This window comes from Hemiscyllium ocellatum, chromosome 12, assembly GCF_020745735.1.
Source record: "Hemiscyllium ocellatum isolate sHemOce1 chromosome 12, sHemOce1.pat.X.cur, whole genome shotgun sequence".
Taxonomy (NCBI): Eukaryota; Metazoa; Chordata; class Chondrichthyes; order Orectolobiformes; family Hemiscylliidae; genus Hemiscyllium; species Hemiscyllium ocellatum.
This window is the reverse complement of record NC_083412.1, coordinates 64,055,673-64,076,675: the sequence shown is the minus strand read 5'-3', so window position 1 is coordinate 64,076,675 and position 21,003 is coordinate 64,055,673. Positions and strand designations below refer to the sequence as shown.

Sequence of the window (21,003 nt, the reverse complement as noted above, 5' to 3'; positions counted from 1 at the left end):
AGGACACCCAATAGCTGCTCCTTGAACAATCTCCACATATCATTTGTGTCCTTCCCTTGAAGCCTATTTTTCCAATCCACATATCCTAAATCATGCCTCACCACATCATAATTTCCCTGCCCCCAGCTATACCTCCTGCCCTGTAGTGCACACTTATCCCTCTCCATCACTAGAATAAAAGTCACCGAGTTGTGGTCACTGTCCCCAAAGTGCTCACCTACCTCCAACTCTAACACCTGGCCTGGTTCATTACCTAGAACAAATCCAGTATGGCCTCACCTCTTGTTGGCCTGTCTACATATTGTGTCAGGAAACCCTCCTGCACACATTGAACAAACACCGACCCATCTAACGTACTCGAGCTATAGCTTTCCCAGTCAATATCTGGGAAGTTAAAGTCCCCCATAACAACCACCCTACTACTTTCACTCTTCTCCTGAATCATCCTTGCAATACTTTCCTCTACGTCTCTCGAACTATTAGGAGGCCTGTAGAAAACTCCTAACAGGGTGACCTCACCTTTCCTATTTCTAACCTCAGCCCAAACTACCTCAGATGGCAAGTCTTCCTCCATTGTCCTTTCCACCACTGTAATACTATCCTTGACAAGCAATGCCACACCTCCCCCTCTTATACCACCACCTCTGACCCTACTAAACCATAAGATGTTGTGAAACTTGAAAGGGTTAAGAGAAGACTTACAAGGATATTGCTAGGGTTGGAGGATTTGAGCTATAGGGGAGGTTGAATAGGCTGGGGCTGTTTTCTCTGGAGCGTTGGAGGCTGAGGGGTGACCTTATAGAGGTTTATAAAATCATGAGGGGCATGGATAGGATAAATAGACAAAGTCTTTTCCCTAGGGTGGGGGAGTCAAGAACTAGAGGGCATAGGTTTAAGGTGAGAAGGGAAGTTAATAAAAGAGACTTAAAGGGCAACTGTTTCACTCAGAGGGTGGTACATTTATGGAATGAGCAGCCAGAGGAAGTGGTGGAGGTTTTGGGCCAGGTGTTGGCAGGTGAGACTAGATTGGGTTGGGATATCTGGTCAGCATGGACCAAAGGATCTGTTTCTGTGCTGTACATCCTTATGATTCTATGGCTATGTGTCTTTCAAATCCCCTTCCTGAAAAGATTATGGAGTCCTTTGAGTCCTTAAAGTAGATAGAACTTGGTTATGTAAGGGGGTGAAAAGTTACCAGGTAAGTGAGAAAGTATATTTGGGGTTACAACCATGAGCTTATTAAATGGGGCAAGCAATTTTGTGAGCCTGAACAACCCTATCCTACTCTTTGTTCACACATGCATCTAGGAAAGTGAAGAGTATCCTATCACACTCTTGACTTGTGCCTTGTAGATGTGGATAGTTTCTGGGAAATCAGGTGCATTACTTGACCCAGGTTTCCCAATGTCTGACCTGCCTTTGTATTTACTGTTTTTAAGTGTCTGGTCCAGTTCAGTTTCTGGTCAATGATAACTCCAAGATATTGATAGTGGGGGCTTCAGAAACAGTAATGTGTTTGGAACGTCAAGGGCTGATGGTTAGATTCTCTCTTGCTGGTGATAGTCATTGCCTGGCACTTGTATGGTGCAAATATTACTTGCCACTTATCTGCCCCAGCCCAAATGTCCTGCCAATGAGCAAAGGCAACAGCCAGCCACACACGAATAATCTGGGATTTCTCAAGTTATTATGAAAATCGTGACAGATCGACAGCTTGGAGAAGACGGTGATTAAAAGAGACGTTTTGGAGCGGGAGAAAATTTTGAACATTATCTGAATGATAAAATTCAAGAATGAAATCTCCCGAGTTGCCGACTGGAAGAGTGGGCTCACATGACCTCCTGTGCAATCACTGTCTTTCTCTACTTTTCAGAATTGAAGACGAAGGCTGCCGACTGACCCTTTGCCAGTCATTTATAAGACGTCGAAAGCCAGCCGTCAATTATTTAATTGTCACTATCGTCCTATCACTCCCCTGCGCTGTCCGACTGAAGCCTCACCAAGTCACGCACCAACTGCCAACTCCGGCCGATCTCCCCTCGCGGGCGTTACGTCATGACGCCATGACCTTTACGCAGACACCGCGTGACTCTGCCCCGGACGCTGCGTACTCGCGCTGTCAGCTGTCCGCCTCCGCGGGCCGTTATGGACAATTCGGATTCCGGGGCGGGGACTTGAAATCGGGGCGAGTTATTTGAGTGCTGTGCCACCGCCAGTGAACTGCATTTGGATGGTTCCTTCCACCTCAGTACTCTGATTAAGTTTAAAATGTTCGCTTTGCCGGGGTCAGCTATGGACGTTTTGGAGAATATGGAAGGAGACAGCGTGCTGAACTTGTCCAGAATGAATCTGGATACGGTGTCTTTGGAAGACATCAGCGAAGAAAGGAAAAACGAGACTCAACAGTTATTGTTGACACACAATAGATTGATTGTTTTCCCTGAAAGTATCGCCAATTTTAGGAACCTGCTCTTCCTGGACATCAGCTCCAATGGTCTCTCCGTCATCTGCGACGATATCCTGGAACTGACCAAACTTCGGACTTTGATAGCCAAAAATAACAGAATGGACGAGTTCTCCCTGCCCAAGGACTTGGGAAAGATGGGTTTGGAAGTTGTCAATTTCAGTGGCAATCGTTTTGAAGAAGTTCCTTCTCAGCTTCTAGAATTGCAAAGACTCAAATCTCTTTCACTTGGGGGAAACAGACTTAAAACTATACCACCAAACATAGAAAACTTAACCAGGTAAGACTTGCCTTTTGATTTCCCTTGAGAAATAATAGCGTTACATATGGTTACATTAGTTTCAATATTTGTACAATTGTGTTATTTTCTAGACCAAATACGCGCCTATAATTTGTTGTACAGTCTGAAGATATTTCACTTTCTCTATATGAAACTTGAACTTTACTAAGTTGCTTCACTGATGTGGATAGTTTTCTTGAAACAGCAAGGTCATTCGAGTATTTTTAAACAAATGCACTTGGCAATTACAAGGTGTTCTGTGAGGTGACATTAACTATTTTCAGTAACATACTGTTACATGTGCAGTAATGTTCAAAAGAACAATGCCATGGAATAAAAGAGCATGTATTAGGCTTTTTGCATATTATTAAGTAACAATTTGGAACAGCTTTCAATTTTGTAGCTTAACCAGCTCTCCAACAGCTGATGTTTTATAAAATGAATTATTCTCTCAATACTGACTTTACACTAAAATATATTAGCCTATTATAATGTTAGTGTATGTACTAACAACACTAAGAACCAGGTCTCCTCACCTTTTAGTAAATGTGTGTATAGTTTGAAATAACTTAATTCTGTAATCACTTGTTAAAATTAGATGGGTGTCAGCTGAGCTGTCATTCAGCCTTATTAACTTATTTCTGTATTTATGACTTTGATCATCTAATCATAGGAGACAACATTTACTGTTCTTACCATCATATTCCCTCAGATTCCATTCTTAGCTTCCTATTTCTTACCTATGTGTTGCCTTTATATATAGATAAGTGAATTTGTAAAAGTATGCTGACAACATGCAGCTCAACTTTGTCTATATGGTCTGATTACTCGTCTAATGCTTAACACTGAGTATAGATTTCCTCCCAGTTACGGGAACTACCAAAGCCATTGTCTTCGGATCCCACTACAAAGTCTGTTTCCGAGCTAGTCACTCCATCCCTCTTTCAGGTCAATATCTGAGATTAAATCAGGCTGTTTACAATTTTGTTATTCTAGTTGACCTCGGTGAATTTCTGACCATTTGCACAAAAGCCACTTATTGTGATATTCATAACATTGTCTAACCCAGCTCATTTGCTGTTGAAATGCTCATCCATACTTTGAAAAGTCGAATTTAGAGGTAACGATTGGCCTCTCATCTGCCATCTTCCATAAACTTAGCGTTGTCTTAAATTCACCCAGTACTCCCGTGCTCACTACCATATATTTATTTCTGGTTAAATAATGACATAACTGTAACATTTTTAATCCATGTTTTCAAATTTTTCTGAGGGCTGTCCCATTCTAACTCCAGACCCTGCTTGAATCTTGTAACTCTGAGTTATCTCTGCTCAAATTCTGCCCTCGTGCACATCTCCAATTATAATTTGCTCTACATTGATGGTCTCACATCAGATACATAGGCCATAGACGCTGAACCTCTAACTCCAGACTCCTGTTTCCTCTTCTGAATGATCTTTTGGTTATCTAGCTAATATCTCCTTATGTGATTCAGTGTATTACTTGTTCGTAAACACTCCTTTTGAATTGCCATGGGATAGTTAAGTACATTAAGACCATAAAATGTAAGAGTAGAGATATGTTATGAGACAATTGAGTTTGCTTTGCCATTCATGGCTTACCTGATTAGTCCTCAATTTCATTTTCTTCCTGCCTTATCCCATTACTTTCCCCTTACTGATTTGAAAATTTGGGGATCTCAGCCTTGAATAAGCTTAATGATCCAGCCTCCACAGCCCTCAGAAATAAAGAATCATTCAGATTTGCTTTCCTTTGAGAGAACCGATTCCTCCTCATCTGCCCTAACTGAACAGCCCCTTACTCTGAGATTATATCTTGACTTGGATTTTCCTGTAAGGAAAATAACCTCTCAGTATCTGCCCTATCAAACCTCTAAGAATTTTGTATGTTTCAGTAAAATTGCCTCTCATGCTTCTAAACTCCAGTGAACACAGACCTAACTTACTCGACCTCTCATCAGAAGAAAATCCCTCCATATCTAGGATCAATCTGGTAAACCTTCAGGGTATTGCACCCGAAGCAAGTGTCTTTTTCCTTTGATAAGGAACCAAAACTGTTCACAGTACTCTAAGTGGTGCCTTGTATAGTTCTAGCAAGATGTCCCTATTTTTATGTTCTATCTTATTTAAACTAAAGGCCAACATTCCATTTGGGTCTTTCTTATTATTTACTAGATATACATAGTAGCTTTTTATGATTGTATGCATTAGGATTCGTAAATCTCCCTATGCTGTAGCTTTGTGAGATCTTTCCCCATTCAAATAATATTCATATTAATAATGATGCCATCCAAATGAGTTGTTTCTATTGGACCTGCTTCGTAATATAATCCATTCTAAGAGTAAATACTGTAGTAACATTCTCCACTGAAATGTCAGTTTCAGAATCTTTACTCCAGTGAAGTGAATTCAGATATCTTTTTATTTTTGAAGATGCTTGACCAGGACCATTACTAAATGCAAATAGGACCACATTTTTTATTACTCATAGAAGAGCCTTTTTTAAATTTTCTGCTACAAGTGTTTAGTTCTCTGTAATACAGCTTTAAGATCCGATTAGATGGCAGACCACTTGTAAAACCTCAGGGGTATACTTTTCTACACATGCTAAGTTGAGATGTCGGATGGAAAATCTGGCTTCACTAACTATCTTTTGAATATGTTGTAACCTTTTGCCAATCCATATTAGTTTTACGTTTAAATGTAAGTTGAAATATGTTAGTGATGAAATATGGAAGTTTAAGAGAGAGCTATAAGTTGTACTGTCATTTTTCTTTGCAATTTAAAGTAATTTGGATGTATACAAATCTAAAATCATTTGAACGAGGATGTCTCCACAATATATCCTACCCTCAATAAGCTTTCATTACCTTGCCTAAACAATCTATTTACCTCCGTTTAAAGATATTCAAAGTTCCTGCTTCCACTGCCTTTTTGAGAAAACATGTTTCAAAGACTCTCAATGCTGAGGGAAAAATTCTCCTTGTCTCTATCTTTTAAATGGGTGATGTTATACTTTTGGGTGGTAATCATCAGATACGGAAACAAGTAAGGGTATAAGAGAAAATAAAGAACTGAGGATGCTGGAGATCTGAAACAAACAAAAACAGAAATTGCTGGAGAAACACAGCAGGTCTGGCAGCATCTGTGGAGAAAGAAGTAGAGTTAACATTTCAAGTCCAGTGACTCTTCTTTATCACTGGAAGTAGCTAGGAAAAGATAGTATTAATATTGATGACTGGGGCTGCAGAGGTGAGTGGAGAGGTGAAGACAGAGCCTACAAGGAGAGAGAAACAAAGGCTGGAAACCAAAGGACTGTTGACAGTAAGTCACTCTAACTTTGGAACTGCTGCAATCCACAGTGCCGCCAGCAAGGGAGTTTCACCATTTGGGCCAGTGATATCTTCTCCAGTTATGATGTGTAATTTGGAAGGGAACTTTCAATAGGTATCCCCTTATGTATTTGTTGCCATTGTATTTCTAGCTGGTAGAAATTGTGGGTTTGAAGGGTACCATTGGTAAGACCACATCTGTAGTACTATGCGCTGTACTGGTCACTTTTTTTTATATAAAGAAAAATGTAAATAAGTTGGCAGCAATTCAGAGAAGGTTTAGCACTGAAATGAGTGTTGTCTTGGAAGAAAGGTGTGCGTCTGCTAGGATTTAGAAGAGCAATACTTGATTGAAACATGCAAGATCCTGATGGGTAGATCTGAAGAGGTTGTAGAAAATTTATTAGTGGTCACTCATTTTAAGAATGAAGGGTCACCAATTCAAAACGAAGATGAGGAAAGAATTATGATCCTTTGGAATGGTCCTCCTAGAGAAGGCAGTGGAAGCAGTGTTGTTGTGTATATACCTTTTTTATGACAGAAATCCAAAGATTCGTGTAAGCAAAACGTTTGGGGGCGATGTGGATATGTGGTTACAATCAGATCAGCCATTGTCATATACAGTGATGGAGTAGGATCGAGAGCCAGATGGCGTACTCCTGCTCCTTCCAGTAACATTCATATGTTATCTTTAATTAGCACTTTTTAAAGAATTGGAATTTTGAGGAGGGTACTATAGAGAGTGCCACACATCATTATTAGTGGACGTTATATATGCAGACTAATGCAAGATATGGGGCAATACATGATGGATGCAGTATATTGTTCATAGATGTGGTGAAACACTTTTTGGGAGAAAGTACATGGAGAGACAACATTTACTAAATATTGTTCTGTGGGTGGTACAAAAATAAGCAACCTGGGGGTGCGTATTCACAAATGTTTGAAAGTGATGGGACAAGTTGGTAAAATGGTTGAGAATGAATCTTAAAATATTTGCCTCTATATATGGACATTGGATACCAAAAATAAGGAAATCATGCTGTAGAGCCTCAGATGGAATATTGTATGTAATTCTGTGAACCACATTATGTAGGTTGTGAAATTCCTGTACTGGATATAATAGAGGATTACTCATATGATACTAGGGATTGTAGAATCTCCGCTCTCCTTATAGCAGGGATGAATAGGAGAGACCTAAAAGAGGTATGCAAAATGGAAAAGTCTTAATAAAGCAGATAGGGAGAATTGATATCCTCAGGAAAGTGAGTCAGTGACCTGAGATCCTAGATTTAAAAATAAACAGCAAAATAAATGGAGGGAAAATGAGGAGAAATGTTTTCATGCCAAGTGTAGAGAAAAGCTGGAACTTCATGTGTGAAATTCTGATTCCTCCAGATTTCCATATGTACTTGTGAGCTTACTTCCAGGGTAGCATGCTGGGAGACCTCTGAGATTATCTTCAAGAAAAGAGACAGTCTGACTGTGGAAATTAAAGGGATTTCTGACTCTCCACCATGGGAATGGTCATCATGCTATCTACTAATGTCATTTATATCCTGAAGAATTTTAATTGAATGAATTGGGAAAGCCTGTTTCCTTTTGAGAATCAATGACAAAGAGGTCATTGAATGAAGGACATTAAGAAACAGACGTTAGGAAAAATTTCTTTTTTGCAGAGGTATGTTGGATCATGACATACTTTGCAGCTTAAAGCAGAGAGATTTGGATATATATTTGTACCTTCAGGAATGGTCCTGGAACCTGGGCCAGTAGATAATAAAGTGAGGTGAATAGAGCCATTCCATGTTGTTATCAAATACTTACTTCGTTTTGCTTTATTGAAGCTTTGAAAGTTGGTTTTCACTGTCTAAATAAACCAACTTTCAGAACATTTAACCTAGCATATGAGTTGGTTGATACTATAATCTCAACAACGATTAATATTTGACATAGTGGGCAAAATGTTTTTGCCCCACGTATTTCAATTCAGATGATGCAGCTGTGGCTAGTATTGCATCATCCTACTAGTAGCTCTTTTACTAGGGGCCAACTCTAAATCCCTTCAAGGTCTGTGTTTATGTGGCATAAATACTGAATTTGTTCTTCAGTAAAGGTCATAATGATCCTGTAGAATTAGATAAACTGTCCTATTGTGAAAGCATGGTAAAAAGCTGATGTTTGTATTGCTATCCTATGCCATTGTACAATGGCAGTGAAAGCATTTACAGTATTTTCAGGCTGTTGTTGTCAATACCTACTGAAGCAGTCCATGCTGATTCTACTCAAATCCACCATTGTCCATTTTGTAACCAAATACTTTACCTGTCTTGGTCATCTGTGTATTGTGTTCATAACATCTTATCTGTATTAACTGACAAACATTTACAATGTCTTCTTTCTACCATGTCCAAATTCTTTAGCCTCTTTCATCAGTTGGCTTTGTCAGATATAAAAAAAAGTCATATTTGCCTTGAAGCATTAGCGCTCTCCTTAAAATCTGGCAGACAGCCTAAGTATATCCAGCGCTTTATTTTTATTTCCAGTATCCACAGTATTTGTTTTTTTTTTATTGGCTGGCAAGTCAGAAAATGTATTTCAGCATAGGCTAATTGCATTGTTATCTGACTAATGTTGGGAGTTGTTCAGTCATAGACTGGCTTTATTGAAGGTGCTTTCTATGCAACTGTATTTGCTGAAGAGCATCTTTTACGCAAATAATTTCAGTTACTGATGCCTTTCCATCACATTTAAACACTTTTATGTTTTTTGGAAGAAAGGTTATAGAAGCAAGATAGATATGTACTGGAAGGCGAAAAGTTTGTTAGATTTAATGGAGGAGGTTTCTGTAGAGCAAATTTTAAAGCATCGACCTGCTGAATCAAATGCCTTTTATAATCTTGTATTATTGCGTGTAGTCAGTTTTTGCTTTGTTTCTCCATGGGATGTAGGCCAGCATGTATTGTCCATCCCTAATAATTGATGACTGTTGACAGTTTTTATTGCTGATTAGGCTTCACCAATGCAGTTTCTGCAGAATCATTTACTCAAATATTAGTTTAGAGCAATGCACAGAGCAATGGTTATGGGCAGATTTGTTAGTTGAATCAGTATTACTTGGAGATAAGTTTATAATAAATTAAGCAAATGCTACATATTGGTAGTCCATCTTAATCAAAATAGAAGAATTCTTAGCATTATGATCTTTGGCCAAATACAGGACATCTCCCTAAAGTCTATTTTTTAATTTGTATCACTCCCTGCACATCATGCTTTTATGAAAATCACACTAGGCAGATGTGTTTTTTTTTTTCTCCTGGCCCACCCCACCAGCTACAAGAATACAATTGAAGAGCTTAACCTGGTTTAAAAAATCCTTGCCAATTTCAATTGAAGAGGAAAAGAAACAGCCCTTCAAGCTGCATTGAGATTGTTTTGCCATTCAAAATTGATCTACATCTCAATTTTATTTGTTCACTGATGCCTTGATTGTCTTATTCAGCAAGAAATGCGTTATTCTCTCTCTGACTTTCATAAATGTACTACATTTCATTCACTATTTGAGTGTAGGCATACTTTTTCCATTTCCCTCCTAAACAGCAGAGGTTTCATATGTGACCGGTCATATTCTTGATTTTCTCACTGGAAATAAAACTCCTTTTGTCACTTGAGCACCTTGATTAGATCACCCCTCAGTCCTACATGTTGATGCAAATTATTCTCATACCTTATTCCTTAAGGTTTAAGACCTCAGCATTTCAATGAATATGTACTGTATGCCTTATAAGGCATGATATTATTCCGGTTACTCATTGGTCAAAACTGCAGTATCAGATGGGTTCTATCAAGAATCTGCATAACTTCATTAGTAATTTGAATTTTAGTTTCCTTGATCTAAAGACCAATACTTCATTTGATCTGCTAATAACTTGTGCACCAGCTGTCATATACTTCTAACCTATCACAGAGTCACACAGCATGGAAACAGACTCTTCGGTCCAACCAGTCCATGCTGGCCATAATCCCAAACTAAACTAGTCCCACCTGCCTGCCCTTGGTCCATATCCCTTACAGAGGTTTCTGGTTTGTGATCAGTAATTTGCTGATTTTTAGGTGGTTCAAATCACCCCCAGATCCCTGGTTCTGACACTGGTCGTATTTAGGGAATGTGAAATGAAGGTGATGGTAAACAGGGGTTTCAGGGCAAAAGAATGTGTTTTATTTAACTACAAAAAGTAAGTATGAAATAAAAAGGCAATTGCGATAAAACAGTGAAATTGACACTTGTACAGAGGACTGTGGGTAGATATACTATATCAAATTAAAGAGAGGTTAAAGCACTATTCAAAGCTAAACAGCAGTTTTAATCAGATACTTTCTTTGGGGTTCCTGCACTGACCCCATTCACCTTCCCCCTCCCTGCTAGCTAAGTTGGAAACTTTGCTCCCCACTGGGTAAAACACAGCTTTAAAGTGTGTTCAGTTGTTGAGGTTCTTACCATTGGTTCTCTAGGCTTGAAACAAGCCTTGTCTGGAAGCATTCGATAGGATAGCGCTTGGTTGGCTTCCTACCCTTTTGGATGTCTTTTGCTGTGATGGTGCTCTTGGTTTGCCTTCCTGGTTCAGCTTCTAGGTTTGGCCTCTGTGGTTAGTGGTTCCAAAGCTAATTGTTGGGGCTAGAGTTTGTGGGGAAGCTGTTTGTTTCTGCTGGACCTTGATGTTGGAAAAGTCGCTCTCGCTAAACCTATGCCCTCTAGTTCTGGACTCCCCCTCCCCCAGGAAAAGACTTTGCCAATTTACCCTATCCATATCCCTCATAATTTTGTAAACCTCTATAAGGTCTCCGCTCAGCCTCCGCTACAAGGAAAACAGCCCCAGCCTGTTTAGCGTCTCCCTATAGTTCAAATCTTCCAACCCTGGCAACATCCTTGTAAATCTTTTCTGAACCCTTTCAAATTTCACAACATCTTTCCGATAGGAAGGAGACCAGAATTGCACGCAATATTCCAACAGTGGTCTAACCAATGTCCTGTACAGCCACAACATGACCTTCCAACTCCTGTACTCAACACTCTGACCAATAAACGAAAGCATACCGAACACCACCTTCATTATCCTATCTACCTGCGACTTCACTTTCAAGGAGCTATGAACTTGCACTCCAAGGTCTCTTTTTGTTCAGCAACACTCCCTAGGACTTTACCATCAAGTGTACAAGTCCTGCTAAGATTTGTTTTCCCAAAATGCAGCACCTCGCTTTTATCTGAATTAAACTCCATCTGCCACTTTTCTCAGCCCATTGGCCCATCTGGTCAAGATCTTGTTGTAATCTGAGGTAACCCTCATCGCTGTCCACTATACCTCCAATTTTGGTGTCATCTGCAAGTTTACTAACTGTACCTCTTATGCTCACATCCAAATCATTTAAGTAAATGACAAAAAGGACCCAGCGCCGATTTTTATGGCACTCTGCTGGTCACAGGCCTCCAGTCTGAGAAACAACCCTCCACCACCACCCTCTATCTTCTACCTTTGAGCCAGTTCTCTATCCAAATGGCTAGTTCTCCATGTATTCCGTGAGATCTAACCTTGCTAATCTGTCTCCCATGGGGTACCTTGTGGAGCGCCTTACTGAAGTCCATATAGATCATATCTACCACTCTGCCCTCATCTGTCCTCTTTGTTACTTCCTCAAAAAACTCAGTCAAATTTGTGAGACATGATTTCCCATGCACAAAGTCATGTTGACTATCTCTAATCAGTCCTTGCCTTTTCAAATACATGCTGAAAATATGTTGCTGGAAAAGCGCAACAGGTCAGGCAGCATCCAAGGAGCAGGAGAATCGACTTTTCGGGCATGAGCCCTTCTTCAGGAATACATGTACATCCGGTCCCTCAGGATTCCCTCTAACAACTTGCCCACCACCAACATCAGACTCACTGGTTGATAGTTCCCTAGCTTGTCCTTATCGCCCTTCCTTCTTAAATAGTGGCACCAAGTTAGCCAACCTCCAGTCTATCGACAACTTGCCTGTGACTATCGATGATATAAATATCTCCATAAGAGGCCCAGCAATCACTTCCCTAGCTTCCCACAGAGTTCTCGGGTACACCTGATCAGGTCCTGGGATTTATCCACCTTTATGCATTTCAAGACATCCAGCACTTCCTCTTCTGTAATTTGGATACAAGGTGTAACATCTATTTCCCTACAGTCTATATCTTCCAAATCCTTTTCCACAGTAAATACTGATGCAAAATACTCGATTAGCAAGGTTAGATCTCACGGAATACATGGAGAACTGGGGCTGTTTTCCCTGGAGTGTCAGAGGCTGAGAGAAGACCTTATAGAGGTTTACAAAATTGAGGGGCATGGATAGGATAAATAGGCAAAGTCTTTTCCCTGGGGTCGGGAGTCCAGAACTAGAGAGCATAGTTTTAGGATGTGAGGGGAAAGATATAAAAGAGACCTATGGGGCAACCTTTTCACACAGAGGGTGGTACGTGTATGGAATGAGCTGCCAAAGGAAATGGTGGAGGCTGGTACACTTGCAACATTTAAGAGGCATTTAGATGGGTATATGAATAGGAAGGGTTTGGAGGGATATGGGCCGGGTGCTGGCAGGTGGGATTAGATTGGGTTGGGATATCTGACCGGTACGGATGGGTTGGACCGAAGGGTCTGTTTCCATGCTGTACATCTGTATGACTCTACTGCCACTGGAATTCTTTTCAAACTAAGCTGATATGGTATGGGTGGCATGGTGGCACAGTGGTTAGCACTGCTGCCTCATGGCGCCAGGGACCTAGGTTCATTGTACAAACTCCACACAGACATTCTCCCATGTCTACGTGGATTTCCTCTGGGTGCTCTGGTTTCCTCCCACAATCCAAAGATGTGCAGGCTAGGTGAATGAGTCATGCTAAATTGCCCATTGTGTTTAGGGATGTGTAGCATTAGTCAGGGGCAAATATGTAGTAATGGGTTTGGGTGAGAGACCCTCTTTGGAGGGTTGGTGTGGACTTGTTGGGTTGAAAAGCCTATTTCCACACTGTAGGGATTCTAAGATTCTATTTTCATTCAGTACAATCCCACATCCTGTAAGATAACAATGACATGAAAGGTCTGAACCGAGGAGGAATAATGTTTTTTTTTCAAAGTAATTCCCCAGTTTATAATGGAAAACTATACAGCCCTCTTATTTGTTGATTTTTTTTTTGCAATGTCAAGAGTTTAGCTCCATGGAGATCTGCCAGATAGATCTCCTGCTTCCTGCTCGCCTGCTGTGGGAGTGTCTCAGAATAGCTTTATTGAACACAGTTGGGAGTGCAGTTGGCCGGAGAGCTTTCTACCTGCTCATTAAGTTCAATCTGTGAAGTTGGTATTGTTCTTCCAGATTTGTAAAATGTGAACAAATGTGACATTAATAAAAGTAGCTTAGAGTGAATATTATTTCTCAAAAGGATAAAAGCCTTTTGACTTCTTTTACATAGCCTAAATGTCCTGTTTTCATGTTGTATATCCTAACTAGTCCCAAGACAGCATTATGCTCCACTTGAATCTCTTTCTGTCCACAATCTCCTTCATCTACTTATCTGAACTTCCTTTAAGTACACCTAAACGATTTCTTCAACCACTCCCTTTGGTAATGATTTCCACATTCTAATAACGCTTTGGATAAAGAAGTTTATTCTGAGCTATGTTCATTTTCTCTATTTTGTCTAGTTGGAGATCCAATCCAAAAATGACCAAGTGTACAGAGGTAGTTAACAAACCTAATGGAATGTTACACCTGATTTTTAAAGTGTAGAATAGATATTAAGAATCATGGTTAAACTGAGTTTCCTGATTTGTAGCACAGTGGTTAGTTTTTCATTTTGGCCATGGGCGGAAAACTCTCAGTAGCTAAGCAGCTGTATTTTATATACATACCTTGACTTTTTTTTTCTCTTTCCCAATGACATAATTATGAAACATACTCTGACTGAGTTTATCTGCTTCTACTCCTCCCAAAATAGTACAGTAGTTATGTGTAGTTACCTTGACCATTTCACAATATTGAGACTGTATTTCTTTATCTTTCTTTCATGTGATCTTTAATGTCATCTCCATAATATTCAAGTGCATTAAATCTGTTCAGTTACCACGTGATACTTTTGTCCCAGCTCAGTAAAATCAAGATTGTAAACTCATGCCAAGTTTCAAAAACTTGTTTCCGTCATGAGTTTTTTTTTATTACCCTAAATGGGGGGGGGAAAACAACAATCATTAGATAATGATGCAATGCACTCGGGCTTGTGTTTTGCAGACTGCCTGACAGTGCTGAATATTGTACTGTTCTTTGTAGTCAGCAGAATTGTAGGCCAATTGCTGTCAGCATGAACTTGACTCTCCCTGGAGTTCTTCCAATCATAAATAGCTCTAAAGTAAGAAAACTCTTTGCTACCAATTTCCTTCTGAATCTATCCTACATTTCTGAATTTTTGTTTTCTGTAGTCTATTGACTTGAACTTAATTTCACTTGACTATTCTCTTCCTTTTTCTGTTGGCTAATTTGAGGATGTTACCCAGATGCAGAATAAGTACAAACTTTCATTTTCCAAAATGTTATTAGATTGTAAAAATTAACTTAAGAATGTTTGTTTGAAAATGACTGACTCGTGTTTGATTCAATTGTAAAGGGATCAGTTGAAATTTTCTTGAAAAAATATTTCAATTCATAATGTTTACTGTTTGTTATCCAACAGATAGTGAAGCAGTCCATGTTCACATGCAGCAAGACCTGAACAATATCCTGGCTTAGGATAATAAGTGTCAAGTAATACATTTTTGAGAGAGAGGCAGAAATGGGAAATCATAGGCCAGTTAGCCTGATCTCAGTTGTTGATCAGATTTTAGAGTCCCATTTGTTAAAGATTAGATTTTGAAGAACTTTAAAGTGCATGGTAAAATGTGCTGTGTCAGCATAGCTTTGTCAAGGGGAGGTCATGCCTAAGAAATCTGTTAGAATTCTTTTGAAGAAGTAACAAGCAAATTAGACAAAGGTGACCCAGTAGACATGATCTATTTGGGTTCCAGAAGGCCTGTGACAAGGTGCTACACATATGGCTGCTAAATAAGATAAGAGTCCATGATGTAAGGGGCAAGATTTTGACCTGGTTAGAAGATTGGCTACTGGCAGAAGGCAGAGAGTAGGCATAGAGGGGTCTTTTTCAGGATGGCAGCTGGTGATGAGGAATTCCGCAGGGTCACGGTTGGCACTATAACTTTAGTATTTGCATTATACATTAATGATCTGGACAAAGGAACTGAGGGCATTGTTGCTAAAGTTGCAGAAGACACATATGGAAGGGCAGGTAGTGTTGAGGAGGCTGCAGAAGGATTTGGATAGGATAGGAGAGTGGGCAAATAAGTAGCAGATGGAATGAAATGTGGCAACGTGTGAAGTTATGCACTTTTTGTTAGAATATTAGAGGCAAAGATTATTTTCTGAATGGGAACAGGCTTTGGAAATCTGAAGCACTATGGGATTTTGGAGTCTTAGTTCAGGATTCTCTAAAGATTAACAAGCAGGTTCAGTTGGCAGGTTAAAATGCAAATGGAATGTTAGCATTCATTTTGAGAAGTCTAGAATACAAGATGAGGGGTGTACTGCTGAGGCTATATAAGACTCTGGTCAGATTGCATTTGGAATATTGTGAGCAGTTTTGGGCCCCATATCTAGTATTAGAGGGGATGTTCACAGAATGATCTCTGGGATGAAGGGTTTGTCATTTGAAGAGTGGTTGAAGGCTCTGGGTCTGAAATTGGTGAAATTTAGCAGGATGAGGGATGATTTCATTGAAAGTTATGGAATACTGAAAGGTCTGGTTAGTGTCACTGTGAAAAATCTTTCCACTAGTAGGAAAGACTAGAATTAAGGAAACCCATGCAGTGAAGAGTGTAATCTTTGGCACTGAGATGAGGAGGACTTTCTTCAGCCAGAAGGTGGTTTAATCTGTTAAACTCGATGCCATAGGGGGCTGTGGAGGCCAAGTCATTGTGTGTATTTAAGACAGAGATAGATTGGTCCCCTTACTAATCAAGAACCTTTGGTTATGGGGACAAGGCAGGAGAATTGAATTGAGAAATGTATCTGCCATGATTGAATGCTTAGATTTGAAAACTGAATATTGGAATGAACATCACGCCTATGTGATACAGGCAGCGTGTCAACTGTGTACTGTTTTAAATGTTTGTTGCATACGAGCATGGTGGCTCCATGTTAGCACTGCTGCCTCACCGCATCAGGGTCCCAAGTTCGATTCCAGCCTTGGGCAACTGTGTGGTGTTTGCAAATTCTCCCCATATCTGTGTGGGTTTCCTCCGGGTGTTCCTGTTTCCTCCCACAGTCCAAAGATGTGCAGGTCAGGTGAATTGGCCATGCTAAATTGCTCATAGTGTTAGGTGCATTAGTCAGAGGGAAATGGGTCTGGGTGGGTTACTCTTCGGAGGGCCAGTGTGGAGTGGTTGGGCCAAAGGGCCTGTTTCCATGCTGTAGGGAATCTAATCTAATCGGGGCAGTGTTATACTGTTCTATGCATCATCAAGGGGCCTGATAGTAAGTGCCATTTCTAGTTAAAGGCAGCTTGCAACTTTTTAAAGGAGAAGTGTGAAATGGTGGCAGTTCTTGAAAAGTGAATCTGTAATATGTATGGTTTGAGAAATAATCGATGGTGTGAGAGAATGAGCATTGAAATTTTCAGAAAACACATTTGAGGCCATGGTCGAAGAGGAAGAGAGAGAGAGAGAGAAAGCGATCCTGTATTCACTGAGGAGGCAGAAGATTCTCCTCAAATATACCCAGGAGGCAATGAAAGGAAGTATCAACAGAAACTAATAACAGTAATATTACTCTTAAGAATCTGGAATGCAGAGCAGGAAGAATCAGGCATGTTCTGTCAATGTTCAATCTTCAAGAAATTCACCAATTGCACCTCTATTCTTATCCATACCTCACTTTGTATGCCTTTCGAGTCACTTAATAATCATCTCCATCAGTGCTTGTGCTTAATCTCTGCGCTTCTTTCACGTTCTGAGCTCCTAGCTCACACTGACTGGTAGTCTTTCAAATATGATAGCCACATCAGCCTACGATATTGCTGGATACTTAGTGAATCTCTGCCCCTTTTTTTAAGATTACAATATAGTTTTTTAAAAAAAAGTAGGGAACTCGAAAGAACCAGAAAAAAATAAATACCTGTTTTTTTTTTAAACCCAGTGGAGGAGATAGTATTGGTTGTCATGAGAAGGAAAAACATTTGAAGATGTGGTGATTGACTGACTGGATAGATGAAGAGGGTATGTGTACCTAACTCTCCACACTCTAACTTTTTAATTGATCCCACCGTCTCTTCTGATGGGCAAACTGTAGCTAGGAGCAATGGTATAGTGATGACATTAATTGGCTAGTCATCTAGAGTCTGAACTAATGATCTGGTGGCCAAAGATCAAATTCCACTTTTTCAGCTGATCATTTTAAATTCCATTAAGAAATTTGTAATAAAAGCTTTATGGAAAACTATTAATGATTAAAACGTATCAGTAAGCAGTTATAAAAATCGCTTGTAAATGACTCTGACTTTAGCAGAATGCCCTTTTGGCGGAAATGTTGTCCTTTTAACCTATGTGATTACAGACTTATAGCAATGTGATTGACTCTGACTCTGACTCTGACTTTTTTTTTGGCCCTTTGCAGTTGCATTGTGAGTTAATAAGTTAAAGGTTAACCTTTTTTTTTAAAGAAGAACCTACTGCCCGTTTTCCAACTCCGATTAGCCACCTCCTGCTCTGGATCGGCAAACATCCTTTGGACCAAGGAGTGGAAAATACAGCAAGTTATTAACCAGTCCTTTCTGAAGCTCTGTCAAATAGAGTCATTGTCATAGAGGTGTACATCATGGAAACAGACCCTTCAGTCCAACCCGATCATGCCGATCAGATAACTCAACCCAATGTAGTCCCACCTACCACCGCCCGGCCCATATCCCTCCAAACCCTTCCTATTCAAAAACCCATCCAAATACCTTTCAAATGTTGCAATTGTACCAGCCTCCACCACATCCTCTGGCAGCTCATTCCATACATGTACCACCCTTTGTGTGAAAATGTTGCCCCTTGGGTCTCTTTTATATCTTTCCCCTCTCACCCTAAACCTATGCCCTCTAGTTCTGGACTCCCCGACCCCAGAGAAAAGACTTTGTCTTTGTTAGGCTTTCATTTTCCCCCTTAAGAATGGTCCTTCCTGAATAGGTCAGTGTCCTTGTGCAATCAATCTCCATTGCTGAGAGCTCAGTACAAATCATTTATGAATTTGGGGAGAGATGTACAATGCTGCACATGACTAAGCAATGTTCCATCTACAGACTAAATACAGGACTAATCACTTTACGCCCAGAAATTAAAGGCAATAGATTGACTGTGGTGATGTTTTTCACTGAATAAGAAATAAATGAGAGTTAACAGTAAATAGTAAATAAATGCTGGATGACAGTGATGTCCACATTGTGTAAATTTTAAAATTTTAAAAATGATGTATGCACTCACTGATTATTTTCTCACCATCCCACATCAAAATATGACTGATGTGCATCTGAAATGAAAAATGGACAAGAAATAAAACTTTTCCAAATGTTTAGAAAGAGAAAGATAGCAGTGAAAATGCAGAGATAATATGGCTTTCATCTTCCAATATCAATGAGCAATTTAGAGTCTGATGATTTACATGGTGGTCAGGCTCCAACACAATTTACAGAAGCATGGATGGCAGATGGTGTAGGAGTCAGCTCACTAGGAAGTTACAGTTGCACATTAATTCTGTTATGGAAGAAGGTGGAGAAACCAAATGCTTCCTGCACTGTGGACAACCTATGGACAGTGTCAAGAAACATGGCCTTGAGGACCAGTTTGGTGCAGGCTTTGTGCAGACCTTGAAGTCCATCCATTCCAGTGTCAAATCGATGGTCACCTCCATCAGTAGTACTTTAGAACCCACAAAGATAATATCTAATCTCAAAATTCCTATTGCAGTGCATATCAATGGTCTTGTGTACAGAATTGGTAGTTCAGACTGCTGTCATCATTGGCTACAAATACCATCGTTAAAAGAGATAGCCATGATATCCAGCATTTGTTCTCCAAGGATTGTTGATATCAGAGAATGGTAGTGGCTTTGAGGTGGAGGAGTTTTGAGTTGGTTGCCATTCCTACTCCCAATCCTGTCACTATGCTCATGTCCTTGCCTTCAGCTAGCCAGCCCAAGCCGAATTGATACAATCTGAAGTCAAGTGCTCTAAGTTTAAAAACTGTTTGAGACTGTTATCCAAAGACATTCATGTTCTAACTCCATTAAATCTCAGCAATCTTCCTCTAACCATACTTCAGCTACTATGAGTCATTTTATAGGATCACAAGGATAGCAAAACATGCACAAATGTTTATGTAATTACTATGTTTGTAAAATTTGATTAGAATGCATATTTTCTGGAGTTTTTGTTGCCAGGAGCAGGATCCAAGCAGCTATCTGTCCCATTACCTCTTTGCTGTCTCTGCAGCAATTTAGTCCTCAACTCTGCTTTTCACTCAAACCTTGCAAAACCATCTTCTTCAAGAACACGACAAATTGCCTTTTAAGTGTTACTATGAGATCTGATTCCACAATCATGCTGCAGATCTTACCAACCCTCTGTATGAAGAATATTTTTCTTTTCTTTTTTAATATATATTGCCCTCCAATTTTAATCTATGATCTTTTGAGTGTTGGGGAAAAGATAATGTGGTGATTACTCAATGTGCATCTCAGACCCCAGTTTTGAATAATCTCATGTTCATCTAACACTTTGGGGTACTACACAAATCAGTTTGTACCCCAGTAACTCAGTTAATCATCAGTCCCTGTTTTAAAGTCTTGTTTGCAGTGAATTCTTTTTAGTCGAAACAATGCTGTAATTTTATTGGAACTGAATCTTGTGTAATGATGTTAAGCTAGTTGATAAACCAAGGCATGTGTACTTGGTGAGTACTTCTATGTAGCATATCTCCTGAATGAAATAGATAAGATTTGTTTAGTGTTTTGAACGTGTTTATTTTTAGTCTAATATTTCCAGACACTGAAAAGGTGCTTTCTGTCTTAGGAAAGAGAAGTTAGTGGAATTGGAAATTGTAGGAAACTGCTGGCTCATGTCCAGTGTAGTTGGCATGTATGAAGCGGTGAACTCATTTAACGCCTTGCATTTTGGCAATACTTGACTTGACAACTGCTAGCGGCCTACTGAAATAACAGTCTAATATATTGTAATGTTATGTCATGTGAGTTGCTCCAAATGCGAAGGTTAAAAATTACTAATTTGTTAAAGCAGTGATTTTTCTTGTGTACCATTTCAAACTCATTCTGAAGCAACTGTATATTTGAAGTGCACGAATGCACTGCTTTCATTCTGTTGGAAAGAATTTCTTTTTAAAAAATGCATTTCCATGTACATGTAAGGAAACCTTTGCATGTTTAATTATTTGGAAGGTTAGTTTTCTTCAGCAAAAGTTGAAGTTTTTGGAAATGCAAAACATGTTGGTTTCTGGAGATCTGAAACAAAAACTAAGTGCTTGAGAAACTCCGGTCTGTCCACAACTGGGGTGAAAGAAACAGAGTTAACATTTTAAGTCCGTATAGTCTCCAAGGCTAGAATGTGTTTTGTGTTAATCATGTTTCCTGTGTTGTGCTGAGACATGTTGCCCAATATTCCTGATATATAAGGCTTGGCACACTTAGCACAGTAAGAAAAACAAAAATTGCTGGAAAAATTCAGCAGGTCTGGCAGTATTTGTGGAGAGAAAGTAGAGTTAATGATTCTGGCTAGAATTGACCCTTCCTCA

The 21,003-nt window shown here is 39.6% G+C and overlaps 1 protein-coding gene across 1 annotated transcript in view; it reads left to right on the top strand.

Moving 5' to 3' along the window:
• Nucleotides 1-2,140: 2,140 nt before the first annotated feature.
• The window catches only part of lrrc58b (leucine rich repeat containing 58b), a 45,697-nt gene continuing 26,834 nt past the window's right edge, over nucleotides 2,141-21,003 (top strand). The window contains exon 1 of the mRNA XM_060833110.1: nucleotides 2,141-2,744. Within this exon, the coding sequence (XP_060689093.1) occupies nucleotides 2,269-2,744 (476 nt within the window). The 5' untranslated portion in view covers nucleotides 2,141-2,268. The remainder of the gene's footprint in view (nucleotides 2,745-21,003) is intronic.